Below are 26568 nucleotides of genomic sequence, written 5' to 3' on the forward strand. Positions count from 1 at the left end.
TACAGAGAAAAATTATATTCTTAACCAAAACAGTAAAATACTACATGGCTCCATAACAGATTCATCTTAATTGTATGAAAATATATATATAGACATATATAGGCATATGCAATATTTTACCTTAGCTATAGTAATTTAAAAAACCAAACAAACAAAAAAAACCCCAAACCACACCAAAAAAACAAACCACAAAACAAGATATAGAAAAATAAATAGAAGCAGAAATGTGAACTCTAAAGAACTGACCATCACTTTTTTTCTTCAGATTTTTAGCTTCATTCTGAAATTTGGAGCTAAGCAGTAGAGTTTCTTTTCCAAGAAGACTAAGAGACTCCTCTGGCTGAAAAAACACAGACATCAGTTGCCACTTATGAAAAATAGAAATTCAACTAAAACATTTAAGTATCTGTGGATGTCTACTAAAAGTTATTGAACATTCTCATTATTTATGACATATTTTATTTATTACCTTATTAAGCACCAATTAAGAAAAATACAAGTTGCAATCATTTGTCCAAGAATGTGACACTGAATCTCTTTGTGAGTTAATAAAAAACATGACTGAAACAAAACCTACTAAATTCTAGTTTGAACACTGCTACTGATATCTCAAAATAGCAGTCTTTAAAGTGTTCTTTTAATCCATTTCTCCAACTGGAAAATCTGGAAAAGTACCTTGGAGGATGCATGCTGTACAAAGCTTTAATAAGACAGAGTGCTATAAAATAACATACAAGCTCACAAAACAATGCCAACTATTTTGATCACTATCATGTAAATGCATTGTCACATTTTTTTTTTCTCCAGGCATAATGTGCATGACACTTGTAAAACATAGCCCATTGCTTCCTTGGGTTTACAATCATGAAAAGCAGAGAGAGATAAAAGGGGGGAGAAATAGAATAATATGAAAGTAATAAGGTCAGACTGGTAACTGGTCAGGGCTTTTTAATCTTCTGTTTCAATAACAACCTGATAATCTTGCAAGGCAGAGCGATGGCAGATGAGACAAACATACATTTGGTTATGAAATGTCCTCGACTAAGCAGAATAGTTGTGTTTGGCAGTACGTACATAGAAATGGAAGGACACGTCAAATAAGGAGATGGTTGAATAATCCCAAAAGATGGAAGGGAGCACCAGAGGTTTGGGAACTTAAGTTCTGCAGGAAAGCAGGTCAGATGACCGATACAAACACTCACAATCAAGTCCAGTCCAGCTAACCATGCATTAGACATTCAAAAAACCAACAAAAAAAAAACCCCGGTAAATGGTACTGTGGCAGAGAGAAAAGCAAGGTAAACAGAACAGGAAATCTGTTATCGTTACTGCCTCGGAGTACAGATTCAGGATACAGTATATATTAGCGGGTAGGACAGGCTGCCATACATGCCTCCATCAAGAAGACCCAAGTTTCAGCAAGAGCAAAAACAATTAGAACAAATATTCCAAAATGAGAAAGGGAACGACATTAGTTAACATACTAATATTGATACTTACTAAATCCAAGGGGCCATTCACAACTCTAGATGTATCATCTGCCAAACTCTCTGTTCTTTCAATCACACTTTTAATGACGGAGTGGGTGTAGACAGCTGCAGTTGTGTTCAGAGTCAAATTTCTTACTCTAGAGAGGCCACTAAATAGAGAATTAACAAGTAATTCTCTTTTCATGAGAGTATCTTAAGCACTAAATTCCATGTCTTCAGTTACAACATGCACATCTTTCTAGAATACACAATACACTCTGAAAAAATGAGCACAACTTGCCCCCTTATGTTGCATAAGGGGCTTTACCTTCATTGTTTTGAACTGAAAAAATCAGTTCAAAGAAGGTTTTAATTTTTTTTTTTTCCATTTTATTTCTTTTTGTTTATGGTCAGTTTTTTAATTTATAAAGCCACTTAAGTCACATTTTGTATGAAGAACAAACAAATCACATCGCCTAAACAGAACAGAAACAGGTTCCTAGGTGGAGCTCAGAAGCCAAGTAGAGAAATACAGAACCTAGGATGAAATTATAAGCATCTGAAAGCTATTCTGTATTAAATTTTGCTTTATTGAATTTATCTGGCTGCAGTGATGTCAGAGTTACTCAGTGTTACTCAGAGCAAAATTTTCTGTTCTCAAACTTAAAATACATGTAAATTTTCCAGTCTGATATGATTTAGTTTTTAACACACATCTGCTGACTTTAAAAAACAAAACAGCAAGAATCCTAGAAGGATTCCTGGGACAGAAGATTAATTTCCACCAGAATGAATTCCCAGCTTCCCAAATTCTAAGAGTGGATTTGAGATTGCAACCCACTCATTTCTGCAAGATGCTTTGAAAGCAACAATAATGCAGGCATAGCAGGAATAGCTCCTTGATGAGGTTCAGAGATACATCGTCAAGAAGTATTCATACGCAGACCAGAAGCTTTTCAAGTCATACCATGATATACTCACTGAGCATTTAATAATTTACTAGTTACTGTGTAAATCAGCCACATAAAATTCAAGACTAATCAACCCCCTCTATATCATTTAAATAAAGGTACACTGCATTAAAAGTAAAAAGCACTCGAAATGAAATGGGGAATAAAAATTGATCTTGGAATCGTAGAATGGTTTTGGTTGGAAGGAACCTTTAAAGATCATCTAGTCCAACGTCCCTGCCTGGGGCAGTGGATTAAGCTACTACCTATTTAAATGAATTCTGACAGTCACTACTGTAAATCTCTCCTGATTTTGTATTTGTCAAGTTTCCTACCTCTCTAGTGCATCTGCAAGTCTTTGGAACTGGGCGGCATGGTCCTCAGCTCTGTATACCAGGTCAAGCACTCCTCTCACAGACATCTGCATCACCAGTTCATCCACGTGGTGTCGCAGTTTGGTGCTCCATAGGACTAACCCATCCTGGTGGACCTCCAGGTTCTGCACAACAAAATATTTCCCTCTTTTTTTTCAATAGCAAAATACACCTGATGGTGTCAAAGAGGATGTTAAAACTTAAGAACTTACAGATGTAGAGTTCTTTACATCTTGGACAACAGCAGCAGCAACATTCACTAGGACCTTCCCTTCTTTAATGAGCATGGTTGAGACTTCTTCACCTTCCTTTACACTCAGCTTTTTGTCCTATAGCATAAATCAAGTGTTTTATAGTAGTCTGTAAAGTCAGCTAGTGCAGATGAATTCACACATTACATAATCAGTTTTTGGTTTTCAAACCGGGTCTGGTTTCCTTTGAGTTTTTAAGGTATGGCATATATTAACATGTTTAAACATGCACAAATTTATTAAAGTCTAAAAAGCAGCTTTTAAACACAATTTCATATTTGATATTCCTTATGCAACAACACTGATTGCCCAGTCTTACATTTAACTCTGCCAGGTTGCTAGAGATAAGAGGAAACAAGCGATTGGTCTCATTGATGTTAGCAAGCGCCGTATTCACCAGATCCTGGGCATCTTGCAGTCTGCTGTTGTGCTTTGATAAGAGCTGGCTTACATCCTTTTTTAGCTCAGCAAGCTCCTGCTGGGGCTTAAGATATTCTTTCCGAACCCGGATCAACAACTTTTCTGCAGCTCTGACAAAGAGAGGAATCAGAAAAATAAATAAATGGCAAAGGAGAAACTTAGGCATGGATTTCTTGAGGAGAAATTGGGGTCATGTGAAATTAATTTAAATGCATCTTCTAACAAAAGCCTTCAATTTTTTTCTATAATAATATGCATACACGTTAGCTTAGTTACTCATCTTACCATACAAAAAGATGACTGCCTGGGGGAGAGGGCAGGAATACAGTTTATAAACTTAGTATGTGGTGACTAGAGGGGAAAGGGGCTAGGACAAATCACGTTTGCTTGGACTTATTTGGGACATCCCCCACATCAAAACCCTCTGTGAAATATCCCTCTGGGACTGCTCTATGTCTTAATTGTGGTGATTCGTATTTTGAATGTAGGATCAAAACATCAATTATGAGGATTGACACTGGAAAGAAACAAGTAACCAGAACTTAAAGACATATATCCAAGAGTCCTGAAAACTTTAAATATGAAATAAAAATAAATAGCTTTATTAAAATGGACACTGAAATGAGCAATCTCTGCACTTATCTTTTGAAATCAGTAACAGACATTATCTGTGAAATATCAAATATCCCCAAATTTGTCAGTTGTTAATCGCTTCAGCTGTTCTATTTGGGAATATTTGCATCTGTTTGAGCACTTTCCAGTATTGAAGGAATTGAACTGAAAATGATCCTGAAAGTCTATTCCGTTGTTTCTCTTTGTTTCAGCACATATGCTGCATGCTGCACCTCCTGTAATGATACTTTTACATAAATGTTTGTCCCCTTTAATCACATTTCAAATCATATGGATCTTTAGCCAAAGCAAAAGAAACCTAGTTTACTTCACAATTATATACAGCAAAACACATTCGATCTTTCTTATTGAATAGCAGATGTGCATTTGCATGTATTTCTTAAAACTGGTAATTCAGAGTCCTTACACTCAGAAGCCACAGCCTTAAAAAAGTTACAAGAAAAAGTATTTTACAGACAGTAATGGCTTCTATTTCAGTGTAAAGCAAAAAGGTTATATTTCAAATGATTTGGGAACTTTGCCTTACATGACAAATATACGGAGACCTCAGTTACGAACATTGCTTAACAGTATGTCATCACAAGCTCAGTCCACTGTGAGCCATGTGGTAACTTCTGCTCCCTGAAAAATGCACTGTCAAGCTGCTTATTTAAATCAGTTCTGAATTTACAGCTGCATTGCGTGATAAATTCTGCAGAGCAAACAATCTTATAAACCTTATTAACTCTCTTCTTCAATCTGTCAAAGGACACTTATCAGAGAACTTCCAGGAATTTCAACAAAGCCTGTAATTGAAAAAGTTGATTGTATAACAGCTCAAAAGCTGATGTTGAAAGTCAGAACATTCTGTTACTATGCAACAGGACATTTTGAGACATTCCTGTAAGTGCAAAAAAAGCTATTTGAAGTTCCTAATAAATATGAGAATAAATGGTACATTCCTAGTCCAGTTAGCTTCTGTACAATTTAATATTCGGTACAACAACAAGCACAGGAGTCTGTTGAACAAAATCAGATATGCTACCAGCATAAACATTCTAACCTGCCTAATCCAAAGCGCTTAAGAAAAGTCAGATTTTCAGAAATATTCCTTTCTGGTCTAAATCTTTGTCCCTTGAAGCCAATGTTAACATTCTTACACTGTTTGGTGGGCTAGGGCAATACTTACTATTTCTGAAGTTGGAACAAAAAAATTTCTGACTGTTGGAACAGTCAATGTTTTATATTGCCAAGTCTGGCAATAAACACTAATAAATAATGAATAAAAAAGCCATTTTAAAATAGCCTTTTAACTGGGAACAAATCAAGACAATGGAATACAATCCCTAAGCAGTGGCTCAGAATACTGAAAAAAGTGCCTTGGTTTCATTTGCAAATCTATGCGATACGTATTCCAGTGACAATAAATTGTCACGTCCTTCAGCAGACCTGACACGTCCTGGGCTTGCAATTGACTGAGACAGTTTTACAACGTCTCCTAGCCAAAAGCAACAAGGAGATGTGTATTAGGGCCAGATCTGAATCAAACTGCAAACAGTGAGTCTTTTCACTTATTGCAATGGAATTTTGTATCACGTCCAAATGAACAGGTTTCGGCTACATTAGTATCAGGTGGGATGCCCAAATATCTTCAAATAATGTAACTCCAAATTCAGAGTTCATATAGCTCCACCTGGGCTAGTTATTCATCACACTGCCTCTTATTATGGCACCATGTTTCTCCAGATATCTCTCCAAAAGGCAGTATTGCATAGTACAGACATACACGAAATAAAGTTTTCAGTAGAACAGGCTTACTTTAGGACACTGGTAGCATTATGATGCTGTTGAACAAAATCTTTTTTGCGCAATGCATCCAAAAGGGAAGATATATCATCCTGCAGGCTCTGAGATGTAGCATTTGACAGCGGGAGATCCAGGCCCAGTGTTTCATTTAGTGACATAGCAACTTCAGCAAGTACTAAGTAGGAAAGTAAACAATTTAGTCATACCATTAAAAAAAGAATATATGTGAACCCCCTGTATAACTACAGCACTTTCCATGTAAATAGTTCTTTAAGAGTTGTGCAGGAAATACCCTTCTAAATTCTGTAAACAAGCAGAAATATCTTAAAAGCAGGATACCTTTGATGGTTGTATGTACTGTGTCAATAAATCCAGGCAGTTCTTGACTTTTATTCCTGGTTTCCTGAGTCATTGTGTTAAGCTGCCAAGCTTTTTTCAAAAATCTAGACGACTAGAATACAAATCAGAGATAATCTTTCACAGTTCTCCTAAAACACTGGTTAATTCATTACATTTGTGTATGGTTTTTACACTTTTTTCCTCAGTGTTGAGAATACATTGTGAGAGGAAACACTGTTTTTTGATAAGGTAGACCTAGTTGATTCATAAATCTCTGATGCTTCCATGCTTGCAGATGCCTTAATTATATTGAAAGTTCCAGCCTCTGATATCAGTGAAGAATTGTGTTATCAATTATTTTCATAATCAGTAAGATGATAACTACCAAAACTATTTCTTTAACAAAGTAATCATTACATATTTTTTTAGCTACAGATAATGTATCCTCAAAAAAATCACTCTTCTGGGTACATCAGTTTTAGCAATAACACCACTGTTAGCGCAAGCACCTAGTTAATTACATATACATGGTCAGAAAATTGTAGGTGTGCATGGTCAGCAAATGAAATCTAATGGCTGAAGTACTATTGTCAGTTTTCTACCTACAATTTTTCTTGTATTAAAACTGAATAAAGAATACAAATGTTGTCTACTTTTCATGTGGATTTTCAACAGATTTATTTCTGCTGAGATAATTTTAAACACAATACTATAGGTATCAAAGACTTTTTGGTGAAGATTGAGCTATGACATAATTTTGAATAAGCTCCACTTGTTAAAACCAGTGGGAATAAAGTATCTCGCTTTCTCCAGTTTTAGGGCCTTAAATGATCACAGTACAAAAATCTTCTGAACTTCAACAAAAACTATGTAAATCTCCTGTACAAAATAATAAAACACTGTAGTTTGCAGAAGAATTCCACAGACCAATTAACTCCCCTCCTCAGAAAGACTACAGAATGGACTGAATCCTTTCATTGAACTCTATAGATTTAAAATAATTTCTAAACAGGTCTCTGGCATTTATGTACCATGCTATGAAATTTCACAGGATTTCTCCAGAAAGGCTAAGAATAAAGAAGCCAGCACCTACCTCTTCATGCAGCTGATCAATTCCTCCTGATAAACTCAGAAGACTTTCTTTTGTTGTAGCTAATGAGTGAGCTGAATCTTCTCTAGGAACTATAGACCCCTATAAGAAACACATTACAGTGTGTTGTTTCTTCTTAAGGACTTTGTTGTGAGTCCAGAAAAGTTCCGGGAAGAAAATAACTATGCACACTATTTAGATTATTTATGTTTTAAATTACTGATTTGCAAAGCACATAAGATGATAAAGTAATTTCATACACACAGTTCATGCAACGAAGTGTGTCATTTCTTTAAATAAGGAAACAAGGATCCAACCATGTTGTACTTTCAATCGAGTTATAAGAAGGAAGCATAATTTCTGCTTTCCTGATTCTCGATTTCACCACAATCTGAGCTGCCCAAATAAGCTACTTTAAGGAGTTCCAAAGCCCATCACATTTAATGCTTCCATCCAGTCCCACAGCTGCTACTGTATCAGCAGCTGGTCTTGTCAAAACAGCTGCATCTAGGATGTATCTGTGAGGATGACCCTGCAGAGCTCTATGTTTCCAAGTCAAAACCCAGTGCATGGCACTCAGGAGTTCAGGATTTTGGCCCTCCAGACATGGCAAGTTAACACAAGCAGCCCTGCGGATCCTCTCACCAATAAGAGAGAATAATAGGCTGTATTTGGCTTCAAGGTCAACTCAAAACTGCTCTATATGGCAATAAATAGGCCATTGTACCCAAGTGTATCATATTTGATACAGTCAAGGCCTCCAACAGAATACCACTTCTCTAAAGATGCAAAGAAACTTAAGGCATCTCTTACAAAGAAAGCAAGTCTGGGAAAGGTTATTTTCAGATTTCAGCTGTTTCAGAGACAACCATTGTAAATACCATAGTAAGTATCATTCTGCCCAACTTTTTAAAGAAATAATACACAGGATTATCAAACAGCCTTGTGTCAAATGGAAATTTCAAAGTCTTTTCCTCAGGATGAGAGAAGAACAAGAAAAACAGAAGCTGAAGCTCTTGAGCCTCCTGGGATAAAGCACAGCAAAGTTTCTTTAAAAGCCCAGTTCAAAAACCCAGAATGGGACAGCAAGTATTTCTAGGTATGACAGGAGTAAAGCAGGAGGCTTTTATTAGAAAAACAGAACCACTGAAGTCCTCAGGGGGACTGGACATGCAAAAGCAATGAGGAGTAGACAATCTGATTTGATAACTTCCTCATTATTGAAAGACTCACACCTAATGCATAGAAAAGAGGAAATACTAGAGTTTCTGAGTGACCAGCATGAGGCAAGGACGCAGTACAGTGCAGGGGACAGACCTTCAGGGAAGATAGGTAATTCACATAAATAAACTTGGGGATTTTCTGGCTTCCAGCTACAGTTACTTTGGTACAAGGCAAAAGGGAAGGTAATCTTTGATTAGCCAGAAAGAGGGGAATACCTGCTTCCAAGCAGAGAAAGATTACGAGACTACCAACTTACCCTCAAGATTAAGTTGTATAAAGAACATTGTGACGTTACATAAACAGAACTGACATCATAGTCACAAGTGGGTTTATATCACTTTTAGCATCCCACTTTCAAGAGACTCACAGCTGGCTTTGATTTGATTTTAATATAAAAAATGTAGGTACTAAAGGAAAAACTTAAATTGCTTTTATTCTTACATAATATTTGATTTTGTTTTATAATTAAAGTGCTAAATAAAAGCCACCTATTGAATAATGTTTATAGTTCCAGGAAATGATGCTCCTATACAAACACAAAACAATTACAGAAAGCAAGTCAATTGTATCCTTGAAGTATTACAATAATTCAGTATGTTTAGGCCTTATGACATAAGAGAAGCATAACTGAAGCTTTATAAGTAAAATGTTACCAACTAAAACTAAAGGATAAGAGTATCTCTGCTGAAGCATAAACATGTCATTTAATCAAGTTTGCCTTCAGATAGTGTCATTATTAACATTTTGAAGTACATTGATTGGAATTCAGTCTGCCTTACATCTTAAATAGAAGAAATTTTAATTCAAACTCTTAATTTGCCATGCCAGCAGTACAAGAAGTCTCAAATTATTTTGATTTTGTTGTGATATGGTAGAATACAAAGAAGGTATCTTTGCTTCTGTCTTGGAGCTTGTCTTGCTTGACTTATTGCTGAGCAGACTTCTATCAATAAATGTGCATATTTTAGTGGTTATAAGTTGGGAGGATTCTGTTTATCTCTGGCTTTGCGCAGAAACCACATGAACTCAATACCCAGCAACAACAAATGACCCTCTAGAACCACAAAATGGGGTATTTCATGCTTTGTTTAAGGGGGAGAGGAGCTGGAGGGAAGGTTTGCCACAAGCAGCCTGAAAGTGTCCAACACTGAAACATTCTACCTGGCTTTTGTGTCCTGAGATGGAGGACAGAGTAAGGCACTTAGCCTGTCACACAACCAAAAGGAAAGCAAACTGCTACATCCCAGACATGCTGGCTAATGGAGAAGCAGCCTGCCTGACCCATTCCTCCTGAGGACTCTAGGGGAACAGCCTCAAGATCTATGCCTTGGCAGCTCTTTAGCAAATGGACCAAAAAGGGAAAAGACATGGCCTTATGTTTCTAGTTCATTGCTGAGAATTATTCCCCTTGCTTTCAGTAGGTCTGGGCGAGTCTTAGGGATCCACACAATCCAGGTGAAGCACATACATATAGCACATTCAATAATCACAGTGCTGATTGAAAAATACATTCATCCATTTATTCAAATGCTAGTAAAACAAATGAAAGTAATACAGGCAGCTAAATAACTTAAGGTATATTTCTATACCAAACCTAATGGTCTTAATCTGGTATCACTTACACATATACACATTCAAGCCATGAACTTCAGGAGGGCTTCTGTTAAATTACTGGCACACTTGAGTGGCTGCAAGTTTTGCTTTAAAGGTGTGACTAAGTATTTCTACTATTTGTGCATTCATTTTTACCTTCAGATGTTTTGTTGCGTTCTCCAACTCTGACAATATCCCATAGGGCACATGGGCAACACCAGTGAGGTTCACTAAAAGTATGGCCTTGCTGAGATTATCCAAACTGTTTAACAAAATTCCTGTGCAGTTGTCATCACAAGCTAAATAAACCATTTTAAGAAGAGGAAGCAAATTAGTATTAAAAAGAAGCCACCAAATACTGAAATTTGTTTTGATTTACACAGTACATGCCTTCACCTTTTGAGTTAAGAGTGATTAAATATAATAATTTTGAGTGTACGGGTTTGCAGTATTGCTCTCCCCTGCCTGCCCCAAGTGTGGACCTATTCCAAACATACTCTCCTTAGGTTAGCACACATTCAAGCCTTATTGATCCTGCTGGCTACTGAGCTGCTTGCTATATTATAAGCTTATTGAGCCTATTTAGCTATATTGCTATAAATCCAGGGTGATGCCACTGACATTCACCCAAACAGGTCAGGAAGACAGAAAACTCAAGCCTATAGTGGTGTAATTCCACTTATTCCTTGGGTGGTTTTTTTTTTTACTTATACAAAGAAAATCTGAGTCCTAAATCCCAATTCAGTGTAAAAGCAGATTACTGTATTTGCTGTGTCTTTCTGCTATCCACCCTCTCATAAGGAATTAAATGACTAATTATTGGTGGAATATGCCTACGTACCTGGGATAACTAAAATTATTATTACAGCAACCTCACATCCAAAGGGTCAATGACATAGGAATTCAGCATTTTCAAATAAATAAAGGTATGCTACAGGAAGCAAAACAGCATTAAAATTATCTTTCCTTAAACTTAGTCGGTAACACTGAATAAGCCATTTTAAGGATTAACTGCTTGTCTGATGTTATGATCTCTACTGTAGTTTCCTCTGTGTTCACAGAATGGTTGAAGTTGGAAGGGACCTTTGGAGATTATCTAATCCAACCCCCACTGTTTTACAGAGATACTAAGTTGTTAAGATTTCTTTCCTTTCTATGAAAGAATAGGACCTGACATCATAAAAACATTCAAGGAATAATCATGTGCACATAAGTATCACTGAAATAGACCAAAGCCCATTGGAAAAGTAAACAACTTAAAAACCACGTACAAACACACTCATCTTCCACAAGAAGATGTCTCGGTTCACACTCCTCACAGAGCTGTCCTGTCATGCCTTGCTTACAGAGGCACTGGCCAGTTACACGATCACAATTAACATGAACAGAGCCGCTTGGATTGCACCGACACGGATGGCATCTGCCACCAGTAAGCTGAGGGTCACCATAATAGCCAAGGGAGCACCTACACAGGGAGGAACAGGACACTGAACATCAGGGGATATTCATCATAAAGTTAGATGTTGTATTTATCTTTGAGAATCACTGATAGGTTTCTAATTAATGTTTTCTTAACAGTAACTAACAAATCAATTTAAGTCCTTGAGCACTCATTCATATATTTATTTATGAATACTGAATAATCTATTCCAAGTGCAAATATGGCTCACATTAATCAAACCGTCCTTGAGAGTTGGGGATAAATGGGGACATCATGTGTAACTCACCTTTCACAGTACTGTCCTTCATATCCTGGGAGACAAGCATCACAGTGGTAATCCTGAACGCCTTTCAGGACACAAGTGGGACTAAAGCTGGAGGAGGGATAAACAAATACCTGCTAGCACATAAATGGAAGACCATACAAAGACAGAGAACACCTTCAGCCACAGGTTAAATATTGTAAGCAACAGCAACCTCTGCTCCATCTGACGCAGTGCTCTAGAAATCGTACTTCAAATTATTTGTTTCTTTAAAAGTTTGCTTTCCCAATGCGACTCCATTACTGTATAACATGCTAAAGCATCTTATGGCTTTTCTTTTAAAAGATAAGACATGAAAAATGGATGCTTCATGATACAGCTATAGTATATATCTAACTGACACTTGCATGAGAATGTCAGAGTTGCTAGACGCTTATTCTGATTCAGTTACCCAAAAGCAAACAACAAATACACTTTTCAAGCTTCTGGAGAAAAATCAGCCTGCACAGCATTTTGATTTTCAAAATAAGAAGTTAACTGTTCCTCTACCAAAAAAACACATGTATAAATTTCAAACAAAAGAGTACTTGTTCTTCCCCTAGGACTGGTCTCATGAAAAGTTCCTGCATTGACTGGAGATGGCCTGAATCTTTGTAAATACAAAAGCATTGTTTTTCGAATGAAGAAAGAGACCCACATTTGAAACTAAAACATGTTAAAGCAACTTACTCCATCATCCAGAACACATTCTATGTGGCCGATCTACTCTTAGAGAAAGAAATTGACTTATCTATCAGTTAGTCTTTTTATTTTAAAACCTCACAGAGCTACCACTAGCTGTGAACAACTCAGAATGTAAGCTCCATTTACTGAAATAGGTAGCTTTCAAACATCTAAAAATTAAGGATGTGCAAGGATAACTAACTCCTGTTGTCATAGTGTGGGGGAAGTAGGAGGTGGGACATACAGCACAAGAAATCCGTAATGCTAAAATGTACATTGGATTTAATAAGTTCTGGTTACCTAACAGGGTTGGCTCTGGGACAGGCACAAAGAGAGCAGTCGTTGACAGATCCAATTACTTTCCCATAGTAGCCTGGGGCACAAGCACTGCAGTAGTCACCAACTGTGTTATCTCTGCAGTTCTGATACACAAAAAGGAATTCAGACAGTTTAAAACAACAACAAACAACAAGAGCAACTTTATCTTCCCCCAATCAATAAATGTATACAGTTTCCAACAATCATCTCTAAATGTTACTACCCATTGGTCAACATTCTCTGAGTGGAGGAACCTTTTATGCAAAAATAAGCAGAATGGCAGCATATTTTCTCATATGTGAATGCCCCCTCAGGCAGGCTGACCTAATTTCTGTTCTAAATTTCCATTAAGGTTTACATATTTCTGCTTCTGTTAATCCAATTCAGGCCAGGAAATCATAGTACAAAGAGAAAAATCCTAAAAAAAGAAGCAACTGATGGAAACATTAAACAGGATACCTGGATGAAAAATATAAGTTTTAATGTTTCAGCAAATGCATTTGAATGCTATAAACCAAGGACGATTCACAGTTAGGATTCACAAACACGACATTTAATTTGTCAACAGTACTGATCAACAGCAAGTGCTAGTAATATTAAAACACTAAACCGGTATTATAAACATGATTGAACTAACTAGTCCCCTAATTGAATAAAATTCAGTTTCTCCTTTTTTTTTTTTCTTTTTTCCTTTCTTTTGATTCATATTCTTGTGAGTATGTATATTTTAGAGGTTAGTTGAAGACAGTAAGCAGTAGCAATGCAGCCTCCCATTGTATGGGAGCAAAAGTCAGAGATGAAAACCATCTCTTGCCTACACTACTCAGCCAGAAATGTCCAAGTAGTAATTTCAACACGTAGGTGACTTGCCACTCCTGCAACAACAGAGGAAGAATGACTAGTATTCACTAGTGTGAAAGACCTACGTGTTTTGGCCTTGTAGAAATGAGAACCATCATTCTTACTCAAGAGATACATACGTTAGGACAGACCTGAAAATGAGAGAATGGTTTACAAGAGTCTGAAGGACTAAGGAAACTCACTTTAAAAACTGACTTCAAGAATGAATTCAGCAGAAGTTGACTTTGAACTAACCAACTCACCACTGGAAAAACAAAGCAACTGCAAAGACTTCAGGAAAGAATATTGAGCCACACCAGAGAACAGACTTTATATGCCTTATTTGGTTAGCTGAAAATTTGCTGTCCACAGGGCTGTCAGCCCACAAGAGAGAGGCAATGTGTTAGTCAGATGTGGCCCCCCCTGTGCAATTTTAGGATAAAATGAGAAGTGAGCAAATTAACTTAGCTGAGACATATACTACTAGTTTAGTCTCTGGGAGTTAAAAAAGCCTCACTTAAAACTGCCCAGAGGTTCTCTACCTGAGAGACAAAGGATTTGATTTTGACCTAGTCTGTGGTGTGGTATGGCTTACTGCTTCCTTTACTACTACTATTTTGTGTGACTAAGCAGACCTTGACCAGACCAAGGACAGAAGCCCAAAAAAATCTCACAGAAAAACAGATAAACTGAACTGATAAACGAGTTATTTTTAAAGTAAAATTAAAACTAAAATAACTAATGAATTTGAAGATGTTAGTGCCCAAAAAGCTTGATAATTTTACTGAATGGACCCCTAAGGGAAATACTACTCAGAGTAGGGGGGGAAATTATATTTTATCCAAATAGTACAGCCATATACTTCTCCGAGAAACTCTTTCCATAGGTTGCTGCCATTGTATGCTCAGATGAAAGCAACAGAAAAACGTGTAAATTGCACATACCAAGCACTTTCCAGTTTCAGGATCACAGATTTCACTGTGGTTGTTGCACTGACATGGCACACAAGGTGCTATCAGAGTGTGAGCCTCTTTTACACCGAGTTCTGTATGCTTTCCCCTGTAGTATCCTGGAGCACAGCTCTATTTGTAAAGGGAGTAAAATAAAAAAAAAAAGCTGTTTAAGTAACTTTTTTTATTATTTCACTATTAGACACACAAAAAGGATTCAAGGATTCTGTACCTGACAGGACAATCCAGCATAACCAGCAGGACATCTACATTGCTCTACAAGATGAGCTCTAGCTCTGCCTAGATGCATTTCTTCAAACTTCACTGCAATTTCCATTGAGATATTTGCAATTCTACAAGGTACATGCAGAAGAGAGTGTGAACATCTAGAGAAGTCCTAGCACCCAAACTGAGATCTAAACATTTTTATGCTTCAAGGTCAGGGCTACCATACAAAATTTCATGATCCCCTTTTCCCCAAGCAAATATCAATCTGAAGTTTCTTTACATATTTATGGAATTTCAGGACCTAGAAAAAACAAATCAGAAGTACTTCCCATTGGTCTCCAAGACTTGGCAAACCCACCATGCAAGAGTATGTATTTCTGCCTCAGAAACACTAGACAGAAATACATCTGGTTTGTGCCACAGAGCTAACAAAAAGATAGCTGAGAACCTGTGATTCAAAAATAATCCCAAGTCTGGAGGTGGAACCACACTTGTTCACAGCTGTGAATATGTATAGATATTGGATTTTCACTGGATGCATCTCTGCTTGTCTGTTAGTTTCCAAACTGATAGATGCAATGACCATATCACATCTCCTCCCTCTCATTAGTAACCTAGTTCTGTTCAAAATGGCAGTAAAATGCTACCATTCTGAGATGGAAATATCTTACTACCACTGCCCAGAGTGTATAGAGCTATAGGAGAAACCTAGATTAGTACAAACACAAGAACTCAGGGGACCATGTGTTTCAATTGAAAAAACAAACAAAAATTTCAATACCCATAAAAATAAGATGGGAAAGAAATAATTTAGAAAACATCTAACTATATCACCCATCCTGCAAAACACTGCATCAGCCTGTGAGGCTCTGTGCTTCTTTATGGGCTTTTCTATAAAAGTAAGCAGAGACATTTAGTGTTTCACAGAAAGAATTAAAGAGGGATTCTGTTGCGATTAAAGGTCACAAATGTTTTCTTATGAGAGGAAGAACAAAATTCATAAATAGGAAACTGTAAATTTCTCTAATTTGAGTTAAATCTTTACTGTATAGCCCAGTTGGGACTACTTCTAGGTTAAATTACAGTAAACACAATATAATAAGTAAATGGAATCAGAGATTGCTTTACCTGCTTTGCTGTAATCCTTGGCCATAAGCTGCCTTGATAAGGATGTATTCAACATTGCTTAGAACAGACATGAAGTCAGAACGTAAGACAGGCTTGTCAGACACAGAGTTAAAATACTTCCAAGAATCCTAGGGAAACATAACACATTATTAAAACCATGAGTGTCCAAGCTCACTTCAAGGTAATGCTCTGTTCCTCCTTACGTGTTCTTTCAGAAATGCAGTCACAGTGACTATGTCTAAACGCTAGGTCCCAGAAAATCCAAAATCTTGCTCCATGTTAGAACAAGACATGGTTTTATATCATTTCTTCTCTCCTTCCCTTCCCTGCACTCAACTTCCATGACCATTTTCTACAGGAAAGCAGTCCAGGCCTGCATAGCACAGCTTTTTCTGGCTAGATCTGGAGAACCCAGACAGCCAAAAGACCAGGACTTCACACCACTCATGTTATGTGCAGTTAGAAGCAGCTGCTGTAACTGCATCCTGCCTCCTGTCAAGAAGAGAGGCTAGACCTCACCTCAGCCCCAGTCAGCAGACAGTCACAAAGACCAAAGGAGGTCATCGCTATCTCCTCTGAAATTGTCCGGTGGGCACTACTGCAACTTACTTCTCCTGCTAGGCTAAGATTCATGTCCCATGTGATGCTCCTGGGCTGCGCGTGTAACATACAGGCTACAAAATTATGAGACTGCCTGAGAGTGACAATACTTGGCTGTCTGTCATTTATCACTGAAATCTGAGTCTGTGTTTGAAAAGCACTTCCAAAAGAGGAAACAATGTCAAAATGTTATTTGTTGCTATAACATGATATTCCTAGATATTTTTTCCCTAAAATAGACGCATTTTAATCCAAATGCTCTATTTACTCAGCCTATTTGAAATCTGATATGCATTTTTCAATGTATTTTAATAAATATATAAAGCTTTTCTGTAAAAGCTCATAGAAGAAAGGAAATATTTCTACACCAATGTTTTGGCTTACCTCCTTCATTTCTACTTCCTTGTCAGTTCTTACTCCATTTTCTGGAGAAGGGATGTCTACATAGATGACCAACTTGCTGGTGTGACCTCCTTTCATTAGAATCTGTGGCTCAAAATTTGAGGTTCCAAAGCCATCCAAAGCATAAAAAGCAACAGTATATCTTAGCTTCCCTCCATAGGCCGTGAGCTGTTTGGATAAAAAAAATATTACTTTTATTTATTCCAAGGGTAGAGCTACTAGCTGAAAATATTTTAACGTCATCAGAAGCGTTGAAAACTGCCAGTTCTTTGAAGAATTGGCAATAAAACACAAAAGTTGACTTAAACTCAGCAGGTTTTGCACCAAGGTTAAATGAATATTTCTAAAAAGCAGTCTCAGTTACTTCTTTTAGGCCCTTTCAAGGTGTGCACTCTATTTTCATTTAATTCCTAAGCAATATGATCTATATACTGAATTTAGCATCAAGGTTGAAAACTCTTTCCGGTTTCTATGGTAAAATTGAATACATCACTCTTTCTCCCCCATACAATCTCTGAAGAGTAACATAGTAATTAAATATGGGTGTTACCGATTTACAAGGTCAAGAAAAATCTCATTAGGAAAGGGTGATGTAAACATATTGTTTGTGCTTGCTATAAATAAATTCGGTCACTGAATGTTTATAATACTATGTCCTACAAGAATAGAACTAATGCAGAAAAATGTTCTCAAGCTAAAGTGACTAATATACAACAAAGGATTGACTATTGGACAATAAAGAAATTATCTACAAAGCATTCTAATTATTTAATGATCTTACCTGGTCTCCCTGAAACTGTTCTGGCAACCTCCAGTAAAATGTTTCTGTATTTAAGTATTTTCTGACTATGGCAGCATCCAGTAAAATATCAGGAAATTGCAAAAATACTCCTTCCACTGTTCCAGTCAGGTTACTTGGAGCTACTACACGCAGAACGGACTGATCTGGAGTTATGGTTATCTGCAACACAAAGAGCAAAAGATTCATTCAACAAAAATATTCTATCTCAGTGTAATATACTGTTAATAGTTTTAGCTGCTGTGAGATAGTCAATAGTCCATCTTAGAGTAATAAATGCCCAAACAAAAAAATTGGGAAACATCTCTGATATTTATTTTTTTAAAAAAGTGAAGAGTGAAACACAAGGTTTCAGAAATGACTGTGACCACTTAACCATTTGCTTTCTTTTTTTTTTATGCCATATGCCACTGCCACCATAAGCTAGCCAATTATATTCAGCCTGATTAATGAAATGTATGCAACCTTAGGCACACCAGTGTGGTACCTAACATGAGGATAACAACAAACTGTGTCTGTATATTTATGTCACTTTACTTACAGGAATTCTCACGTGGTCTTCTAGTTCCAAACAAAATGTGGACATCCCGAAACAGAAGCAGGGAGTACAACCTAGTGCATTGTTAGCAGACAGAGCGAAAGTTCCAGGTTTACACTCACTGCATTGTAGACCAAATACATTTTCCTGGAGGAAATAAGAAAAACCGTAACAGCACACTCATGTTACTTTGCTAGCTCAATGAAGGATGGTTCTTTTTGGAAGAAAAACTAGTTGCTATGTAAACTACATAACAGGAAATCAATTATTTTATCTATTCTGGTTTACTATACAGTACATTTTTTTTCATTACTTTCCAATGCTGGGTGTTTTGCTTTTAAAAAAACAAAACAACAAAACATGGAACATTCAAGCTAAACTCATGTATTTGAATTTCTAGCAAAAATTAGCAGCTACACATTTCCATTCAAGACAGAAAAATCTTCCTTCTCCCCGCACTCCCCGAGCCCATCTGGAAAATGGGCTCTTAACGCCAAAGAAACTGCTCAGTACGAATAGGAATCAGGGGACCTATCCCCAAGTGTCTGTTTTTGCACTCAATTCCCAACTGGTAAGTCCAGCTTGAAGAAACATCCAAAACTACAGTCAGTGCCCACTGGCACCTTTAACCAGAAGATTGGAGAGAGACCTATGAAGGCATATATTTGTTGCCTTGGGGCAAGTTCTTTTCTATCACTCAGTCTTTCAAGAACAGACTCCCACCTTTTCAGAAAAATCTATACTATTGAATCTCTGTATTGAATGTTCCTTTTTTTATACAAGAATGTCAATTCAAACTTCACTATTAGCAATATGCCAGTTATTCTTAAGCACTGCCTTTGGTTATAGCATAGGAAACAAATTTGAACTTGCAACATAATCACATTTAAAAAAACATTGAGATTCTCAATTTTGCATTTATTGGTTTCTTCCTATCATTATCATTTGGATTTTCAAAAGCACAAGCTATATCATCTGCATCAAATGTGCTTTTCCCAAACCTAATAAAGCCATGTGTGTATGAGCAGAAAAAAATTCTCTGTATTTCATTTTTCCCATTTCTATAATGAGGATAGGAATATAATAGCTTTTTCAGTGTTTTCAGAGTTTTCAGAGTTTTTCAGCTTTTTCAGAGTTTTCTAACATTTAATTAGTTTTTTTAAAATGCTTTCACATCCAGGATGGAAGAAACTGTAGAAGTGCTGCCTATCTATCTCTACACAGAGAATGAAATAAGTCATTGCCAAAACAGCATATAGGAAATTTATGCTTTTAAGTTAAGAAAAAAACAACCTTTTTATCAAAGATTGTCTGCTCAGAAACTTCAAGATGATATCAACTAACATGACCTCCACTCAGAAGTTCAACTCTTGTAGCAAAGTATTCCTAGACTCTGTGAAGGAATAGTTTTCCTTTGCTTGAGGTAGAAAGATTTTCTCTGCATTGCTCATTGCATCACATCAGCTGGTTCTTCTCCAATGTTCTATGTGTACTGAGAAAAAAATCTTTTAAGTAGCAACTAAGAAATAACGCATATGAGTTGTGAACTATTATTACTGGAACTATTTGCGAGGCAAAATGCAATTGTAGAAAAAAACCAAGTGGGATAAATAAAACACGTAAAAATTGTGTCATTAAAAATGGTTCATGCAGCATTGTTGTTGGTATCAGAAGGCATTTACACCATACAGAGAAATACAGTGACAGTGAAGTCACTAGCACCATTCTCATATATTTAACAAAATTTACAAAAATTTTGTCCCAGAACTTATGGCCAGTGCTTTGTCCTGTTGAAAAGGAGGCAGACAGAAATCTAGGAGCAAAAGGAATAGCAAGACAAATGCATCCTCATTCATTTCTACCTTACAACACTAATCCACAAAAAAGAGGACTCTGAATATACAACAAGAATGATGTGGTTACAGAAATTCACTTAATACAGAATAAACACATGGATCTCACATCAAGCAAATGCAATCGATTTGAATTTAGGACTGCAGTGGGACCATAGTCATGAAATATGCCAAATCCTGTACAAAAGTAGAAAGACACCAGTCATTTTTCTATCAGATGTACAGTGGCTGTTTTGTAAACTTAGCAAGGATTCAGCATTATTCAGCTAGAAATTACTTTTTGTGATTAGGCATACAATGGGTCTTGATCCTGACTTCTTAACACACATCCACATCAAATTCAGGAATTCTGTCTAAGAGAGAACTACAGTACTGTGCCACAATAATTTTATGACCACAAACTGGAAATAAAATTACCTGGCTACATAAAACAAAACAAAGGGAGGTAGGAGAGACAAACCATCTAGTATTATCACAGGAATTTCTAAGAACAGAAATAACAATGCCATGTTAGCAACGTTGTTATCTCTTCTGCCTACAGCTGTGTTGTGTCTATCGAAAGTGGGGAACCTCACCTGGCAGTTTTTAAACCCAGCTGACTAATAATAAGACCTGTTTAGCACCAGCACAGAAAATCCTTTAGGGTTGATTTAGGTGTACTTGGAAATGTCTTAAAAAAAGCGATGCAGACTGCCTTTTGAAGTCCTTTCAGCCATACATCTTCCATGACTTTTATGTAATAAATGACCAAAAAAACCCAATGCTGTCCCAAAAGTGTCTGAATACTTCAGTACCTTGCAGGTACAGATGCCAGTTTCTTCTTCACAACCACAAAGCCCTTCAGTGTCATCACACATCTCCGCTTTGGTTCCACTCAAGTCACAGTCACAGGCAACACAGTCCGGGTAGTCCCTGTAGCCTAATGCACACCTGGAACAGTCTTGTCCTCCAAATTCAACTTTACACTGACACTGACCTGTCAATACATCACACTGGAGATTGGTTGAACCAGTGTCACTACAGTTGCAAGCCTTAGATGAAAAGAAGAAATGTTCATAAATAGCAGATCTTAAAGAAACAATTTTGTTACAACAGAAACAGCACAGTAAATTTAAAGTGGCCCTTAAAACTCAATTTTTTTCAACAATTACTATACAATAATAAAAGGGAAGAACTTCCAGATAGAAATGGGGTTGTTTGGTTTGTATTTGAACAAAGAACTGCGTTCCAGTAAACAGTGGATGGCAGAAAGTATGAAGCTCTGTTGATTCCCAAATCTGGGTTGGGAATCAAAGGAGTTGAAGGAACCTGTTCCAGAAAACAAAATCCAAAAGACTTTCTTTAAAATAATACGCATTGAGTGGATCAACTAAATTAAAATAGTGTTATATAAATGTTGGATGAAAGAAATCTGTAAATAAAATAATTTTATAAATATGATATGACATTCTTTTAAGATTTCAAGGAGCACTAATAGGGTCTACATCTTGCTCAAGCTTCATTTACTATTTGATGAGGAACCAAGAATCTCACTGCATCCAAAGGTGGGAAGCTCAGCATGCACTGCAGCTCAGTATCAAAGTAAAACTGTTCCCTAGCATAGCCCATCCTTCATTATACAATCAGTAACATGAACCTGTTACTACAAACAAGCAAAGTAGATGTACTTAATTTGTTATTCTTTTTTGAAGCAGACTGGATCTAATCTTCAGTCTTAATTTCAAATCTCTGGTTACTTAACAAGTCCAATTTTGCTCTGTGGTTATTTCTAACAGTGCAGGCAAAAAGTACATTCCATCAGTCATCACCTGTCTGTGAGCTTTTTCCCTGAGTCTTGTTTCCTCATCACCACAAAGACCCACAAAATCTATTAGCATCACTATGTATCCTTTAGCATTCTTCACAAGTTTGCTGCTCACCATTAGTATTCTTTGTATTAAGCAGTTTTTACTCTAGCAGCAAGCACTAGGTACTACAGTGCCTAGTCTTACACACTATGACCAAACAAGTTTACAACTTTGGCTCCCAGATACCATTAAAGGTCTACAGCTCTGAACATCAAACCCTATTTTAAGAATCATAATAATGGAAATTTACATGTACTTCAATCTCTATGTGTGATAAAGAAAAATAAGGACCCTAAGGTACAATTAACTGTGCTGCAGCACACTTGAACGGGGTTTTAAGCAAAACATGACTACAGCTCTGCTCCATCATTGCACCCAGAAAGTGATGCCGAATACCAAGAAAACTGCAAGAAAAGGAGCCAGATGGAGTATCCACTAAATGCAGTCTTTGTTGCAAAAACAGACCAGCTGGGTTTCTGATAGCATCTCCCCCATTTCATCCATGTAGAGAGCATGCAAGAGCCTTTCCAGGATTTGCCAGTAGACATGGCACCGGATCTCAACCTCCCACAACTAAGCACAGGGAAGCCTCTGTTGGAACCGCTACCTGCAGATCACAGTACTGTTTGTTGCATCAAGAAAGTAACTAAAATACCTTAGAGTAATTCATGTTAATTACTGTGATGCTGTAATCAAAAGGAATGCTAAACAACTTAGCAAAAGTGAGCAGTTACACATTTAATTAAACTTGATCATTGGCAAGTGCTGTGGAATCACCCTATAACAGGAACACTTCAAGGGAAAGGCACAGGGACCAGTACATTGTATTCGCAGAACATTAGGTAAGAATGACAGTAGCTGGTAGCTGACAAAGCAGTGGTTTAAAGACCGGCTGCCAAGTTGCTATAAATCACTAAGATGGTAAACTCTGAAGAGGTATTATAGGACTATTTTATCATCCTTATTCTAAAAAATTAAAGAAAGAAAAAAGAAAACAATTTGGCACATGCTTGTATTTGTCAGGTACTTACTACATATAATGACAGACTTAGTCAAGTTGCTTGTATTTGTGGTTTCTTCATTACAATTACCCATTACATTCATCTAATTCTGAGGCTTTTTAATATCTCAACATTTATAAAATAAAGATTGTTCCAATGCCATATCTGACAGGAATTTACTGCATGAACCTAATTGTGTAAATGGTTACTACTCCTTGGATCTGCACTGAGTTGGCATTTTACTGCTTCACCATAAATATTAAGCTGAGATAATGGGAGTTACCATTTTTCCATTCATGAAACATCAACTACCTTATACCATTTTAATTTTAAATATTCAGGAGGAAAAGTATGCAGTGACTTTCAAGATAAGCTAGATCTCATTGTTCTTAAAACCATAATACCATCACTTCTTGATTAGCACAGAAACTATGTTCCTGTTGCCAAGAGTTGCTATAAATCTGTTTTAGTATCACCATTTAAGCAATTAAAAGTTAGAATACACACTTCAGAATTTTAATATGATCTATGCACCTATCCAGAATAGGCACTCTGATGAGTATTTTCAAAGACAGCTTTCTTAGAAGGTTCCTCATAAACACTTTACAATCTGGTTTTTTTAAAATTTTTTTTTTTTTTTTTTTTTAATGTGAGCATGTTGCACTAACACTGAGACAGAGAATAAAGACTGAGGTTCTCAAAACAAGGTCCAATTCTGACACTAGTATAAGGCGAATTGCTTTTAACAGCTATGACTTTTCGGCCAGCCTACCATACCTTGCAGCCAAGTTTAGGAGACAGTCCCCAGTGATTTTCTTCACAGAGTTCACATTTTGGTCCCTGAGTGTGAGGGGGACAAATGCATTGGCCAGAATCAGCGTTACAGTTGTTCTGAGTATGAGCACAGTCACAGGCTGCAAGAGAAATAGGACCGAATTATTAACTTTGTCCTTGCTTTGGCTACAGAGAAGAAACTCCAAGACCACTGATAGTCTTACTTTTCTAATTATGCAGTACAGTTTATGCATTCCACTAGAAAGTCCTTGCCATCCCTCATCACTGAGAAACAAATTATGACCACAGTGACATTTCATTTTTTTATTGAAAGCCCATTATTGCTTTTTGACATAGTCTGTTTGGCAGTTTAAAAAGCAGTGCTGCATTTCCAGAGGGGAATCAACAAAGCCAAACAAAATTATTGTGGAGAAGAGTAAATTTGTAGAAAAAAAATTCTATAATAGAGGATGCAAAACTCATCAGGAGATATGATAATGTTCTCAAGCAGGTGAAAGGATTAATCTCAGGAATTAGTACTTTTCAAGAATAGCTTAGTGAATAATAGGGATGGATAACTATTTTGGTAATAACAAACTGCTGCAGGAAGCATTTGTCTATTTAAGAAATGCAATACTATTCTCACTAAAAAGCAGAAGTTCAGAAAAGTGGTTTTATTAATTGTTTTAGTAACATTTACAAAATTTGAGACTGAAATGGTTAAAGATACCTAAGGGATATCTTTGATTCTTAGTAAAGACACAGTATATATGTTCCGAAACATAATCCTATCACATAATCTCACTGCAGATTTCATATTCTATACTATTTGAGACATGAAAAAAGACATTTCTATTAGGCTGGAGAAAAGGTAGGCATTCCTTTAACTATACTGTGTTGAAAGGGGCATTTTATTAACAGGATAAATTAAGTTTTTTGATGGCATGTTCTCCATTTGGATTAACATTTTCCTGTGTATCATGATTAAAAATTGTACATACCCAGGTGATGATGGGAAAAAACAGCCAATGACATATCTTATCAAAGTATAAAATATATTTTTAAGAATTAAATTAAAAAACAAGGTAAAAATCTGTAAGAGTAGTAGTTCTTAACTTTTACAATTGCAGAAAAAAAAGAAGTTTCTATTCTCTCTGAAGGACTGAAGGGTTTTGTAAAAAAGAGACAAAGGAACTATTGAGGATGTAATATTTCTCTCATGCAACCTTTATGAGTTGTTCTTTCATAGTCACCACCTTTACAAGGAACCACAAAATAAGCAATCAAAGCAATGTTTTGTTCCCTAGCTTAATCAAAGTTTTAGGAGACAATCCTACAGATTTTTCCATATAGACATCAAAACAACCGACCTTTGCCAGAGTTTAACATAAAATATATTGCTGAAAGACATTCCAGACAAACCCTGAAAGGATCATGGATTAGAGCTTACGTGTGCAGCCACCATCCTGGAACGCATGAAAGCCATGAGCACAACGATCACACTTTTCTCCAGCCACTCCTGGTACACAGTGACACTGCCCCTGATGATTGCAGTCCTCAGAGACTGAGCCAAACTGACTGCAGTTGCAGGGAATGCAGCCAAGCCCAGTAAGCAGGCCATAATAACCATTCTGATAGACAGGAAATAAATACATTTGAGCTATATTTCATACATTTTTGAAAACAATACGATGTACACTCTCATTTTCCCTTGTTTACTTTCCCTGCTGTCTCACCTGCATGAATATTGGTCAGTACTGTGTGACTCCCTGGCCCTATCTCTTCACTTTTGCCAGCTATATGCAAGTATGCATTTGGGTGAAAAACTGAATGCTGAAATGCTCTCGTGATCCTCTAGTCTCATCAGTGAGACTTTATGTTTTAAAGAATGAGGTTATTTCAATTTAAAGATTTCCATGAGGTGAGGGTGGGCTGTGCTGATCAGGCACAGATTTTTGTGGATGTGAATGAAAGACCAGAACAGAGCATGTCAGTGACCTATGGTACATGCGGATTGAAAGGCATTCAGCTGGGCTGGCACAGGAGCAGTAACTGGGCACACATTTCCTGCTCTGGTCTCTGAGGCAGTTCCACACTTAGCAAAGGCTGGAAACTGCTGTTTTGTATCACCAGTGAATACCTAGTTGTTCTTATAACAGGTCTGTCTTTTAGCTGAATCCCTTTGTGGTGTTCATATATATTTATTCAGATGTATTTATTATCACCAACCGCATTCTTCAGATATTCCCACTCAGACTTCATTTTGCAGAAGCACAGCGCTAAGATGCCTTCAGGTCTGTTAGCAGTGTTCCGTTTGTTTTTTCAGTAAGCTAACGTGACTGTATGCTGTCAGTCAGCACAGCACTAGCCTGAACAGCCCTATTCAGAAGGGTGCTGAGTCAACTACATAGCTTCACATCTGCAAAGAGCACAGGCAGAGCAATTTGCAACCGCAAAAGCCTGTGCAGACAAATCTTTTGCCTCTGCTCCAGCAACAGGTCCCCTCTCACCTGCATATATTTGCTGCTATTCTCTGGACCTGCTCTAATCAATACCTATAGATAAACAGGAAGACCAAGATACAAGAAAATGTAGATATTAAGAACAGATAAATATTTGCTTACCAAGCACTTATCACATCTTTCTCCGACCACATTTGATTTGCAGTGACAGAAGCCTGTCTTATGATGACAAGTACTCGAAAGGGAACCATTCACATGGCACGCACAGGCTTAT

At 37.0% G+C, this 26568-nt stretch overlaps 1 protein-coding gene across 1 annotated transcript in view; it reads right to left on the reverse strand.

Moving 5' to 3' along the window:
• The window catches only part of LAMA1 (laminin subunit alpha 1), an 84664-nt gene that overhangs the window by 25696 nt on the left and 32400 nt on the right, over nt 1–26568 (reverse strand). The window contains exons 20-41 of the mRNA XM_059815631.1: nt 26457–26563; nt 25283–25463; nt 23836–23972; nt 21005–21241; nt 18361–18504; nt 17802–17981; nt 17003–17188; nt 16019–16146; nt 14895–15015; nt 14657–14794; nt 12855–12976; nt 11856–11942; nt 11400–11593; nt 10285–10427; nt 7315–7413; nt 6222–6333; nt 5895–6057; nt 3364–3574; nt 3006–3122; nt 2755–2918; nt 1501–1639; nt 247–340 (exon numbers count right to left, since the gene is read on the reverse strand). Coding sequence (XP_059671614.1) covers nt 247–340; nt 1501–1639; nt 2755–2918; nt 3006–3122; nt 3364–3574; nt 5895–6057; nt 6222–6333; nt 7315–7413; nt 10285–10427; nt 11400–11593; nt 11856–11942; nt 12855–12976; nt 14657–14794; nt 14895–15015; nt 16019–16146; nt 17003–17188; nt 17802–17981; nt 18361–18504; nt 21005–21241; nt 23836–23972; nt 25283–25463; nt 26457–26563 — 3204 coding nt within the window. The remainder of the gene's footprint in view (nt 1–246; nt 341–1500; nt 1640–2754; nt 2919–3005; nt 3123–3363; nt 3575–5894; nt 6058–6221; nt 6334–7314; nt 7414–10284; nt 10428–11399; nt 11594–11855; nt 11943–12854; nt 12977–14656; nt 14795–14894; nt 15016–16018; nt 16147–17002; nt 17189–17801; nt 17982–18360; nt 18505–21004; nt 21242–23835; nt 23973–25282; nt 25464–26456; nt 26564–26568) is intronic.

Source organism: Gavia stellata, chromosome 3 (genome assembly GCF_030936135.1).
Source record: "Gavia stellata isolate bGavSte3 chromosome 3, bGavSte3.hap2, whole genome shotgun sequence".
Taxonomy (NCBI): domain Eukaryota; kingdom Metazoa; phylum Chordata; class Aves; order Gaviiformes; family Gaviidae; genus Gavia; species Gavia stellata.